At 72.2% G+C, this 875-nt stretch overlaps 1 protein-coding gene across 1 annotated transcript in view; it reads right to left on the minus strand.

Annotated features, from left to right (window-relative positions):
• Positions 1-875, minus strand: part of MARK2 (microtubule affinity regulating kinase 2) — a 12,582-nt gene that overhangs the window by 2,692 nt on the left and 9,015 nt on the right. Inside the window, exons 13-14 of the mRNA XM_042020147.1 lie at positions 478-683; positions 3-207 (exon numbers count right to left, since the gene is read on the minus strand). Coding sequence (XP_041876081.1) covers positions 3-207; positions 478-683 — 411 coding nt within the window. The remainder of the gene's footprint in view (positions 1-2; positions 208-477; positions 684-875) is intronic.

Here is an 875-nt window from a genome sequence, read left to right on the forward strand (position 1 = left end):
GCAGCACCCTGGGGACCCCCCCACGGGGAGCTGTGGTGGTCCCCAGCCCTCGGGTGGGAGCCCCACGGCAGGGGCGGGGGGTGGGGGTGCTCTGGGGAGGGGTCCCCACCTGTCCTTGCCGTTCTGCAGGGAGCTCTGGCCCAGGCTGGCCCGGTCCAGCAGCGGGGAGTTGCGGCTGCGCGTGGTGCCGGTGGAGAGGATGCTGTTCTGTGGGGGGCACACCGAAGGGGGTGCTGGGGGGGACGGAGGCGCCCCAAAACCCCCCGAAGACAGGACAGGGGATGTGGGGAGCCTTGTGGGGAACAAGAGCAGTCCCCTCAGGGACCCCGGTCCCAGCCCCGGGGATGCAGGGATGGCTGTCCCCCATTCCCATAAAGCGCTGACCCCAAGTCCGGGGACTCTGGGCGTTTGGGACCCTTCCCCCAAATCCGCGGGCTCCAGTCCCACCCCCCCCGGCTGTCCCCCCCCGGCACTGACCGTGGAGGGGGAGGGGGTGCCCTTGGAGCGCTCCAGGCCGGGCAGGGGGCTGGGGGGCACCTTGGCGGTGCTGCCGGCCCGGCGCCCCCCGCCCTCTTCCTCCCCTGTTCCTCCTCCTCCTCCTCCTCCTCCTCCTCGCTTGTTCTCCGCGTTGGCCGCCGCCGTTTTCTTGGAGTACGAGGCCGAGGTGGGGATGGAGAGCCCGGCTGGGGGGGAGCGGCTGTCAGGGGTGGGGGTCCCACGGGGACCTGCTCCCCACCCCCTGCCAGGGGGTCCTCAAGGGGGACCCACAGGGACCCCCCAAAACGTCCCCATGGGGCTCTGGGCACCCTCATTCCAGGGGTCCGGGCACCCACGTTCCCACCCCACAGGGACCCCCACTCCCATTCCCACAACCC

The sequence above is a fragment of the Corvus kubaryi genome, unplaced genomic scaffold, assembly GCF_017639235.1.
Source record: "Corvus kubaryi isolate FWS band 111438036 unplaced genomic scaffold, C.kubaryi_AGA036_p1.0 36830, whole genome shotgun sequence".
In the NCBI taxonomy this organism is placed as follows: Eukaryota; Metazoa; Chordata; class Aves; order Passeriformes; family Corvidae; genus Corvus; species Corvus kubaryi.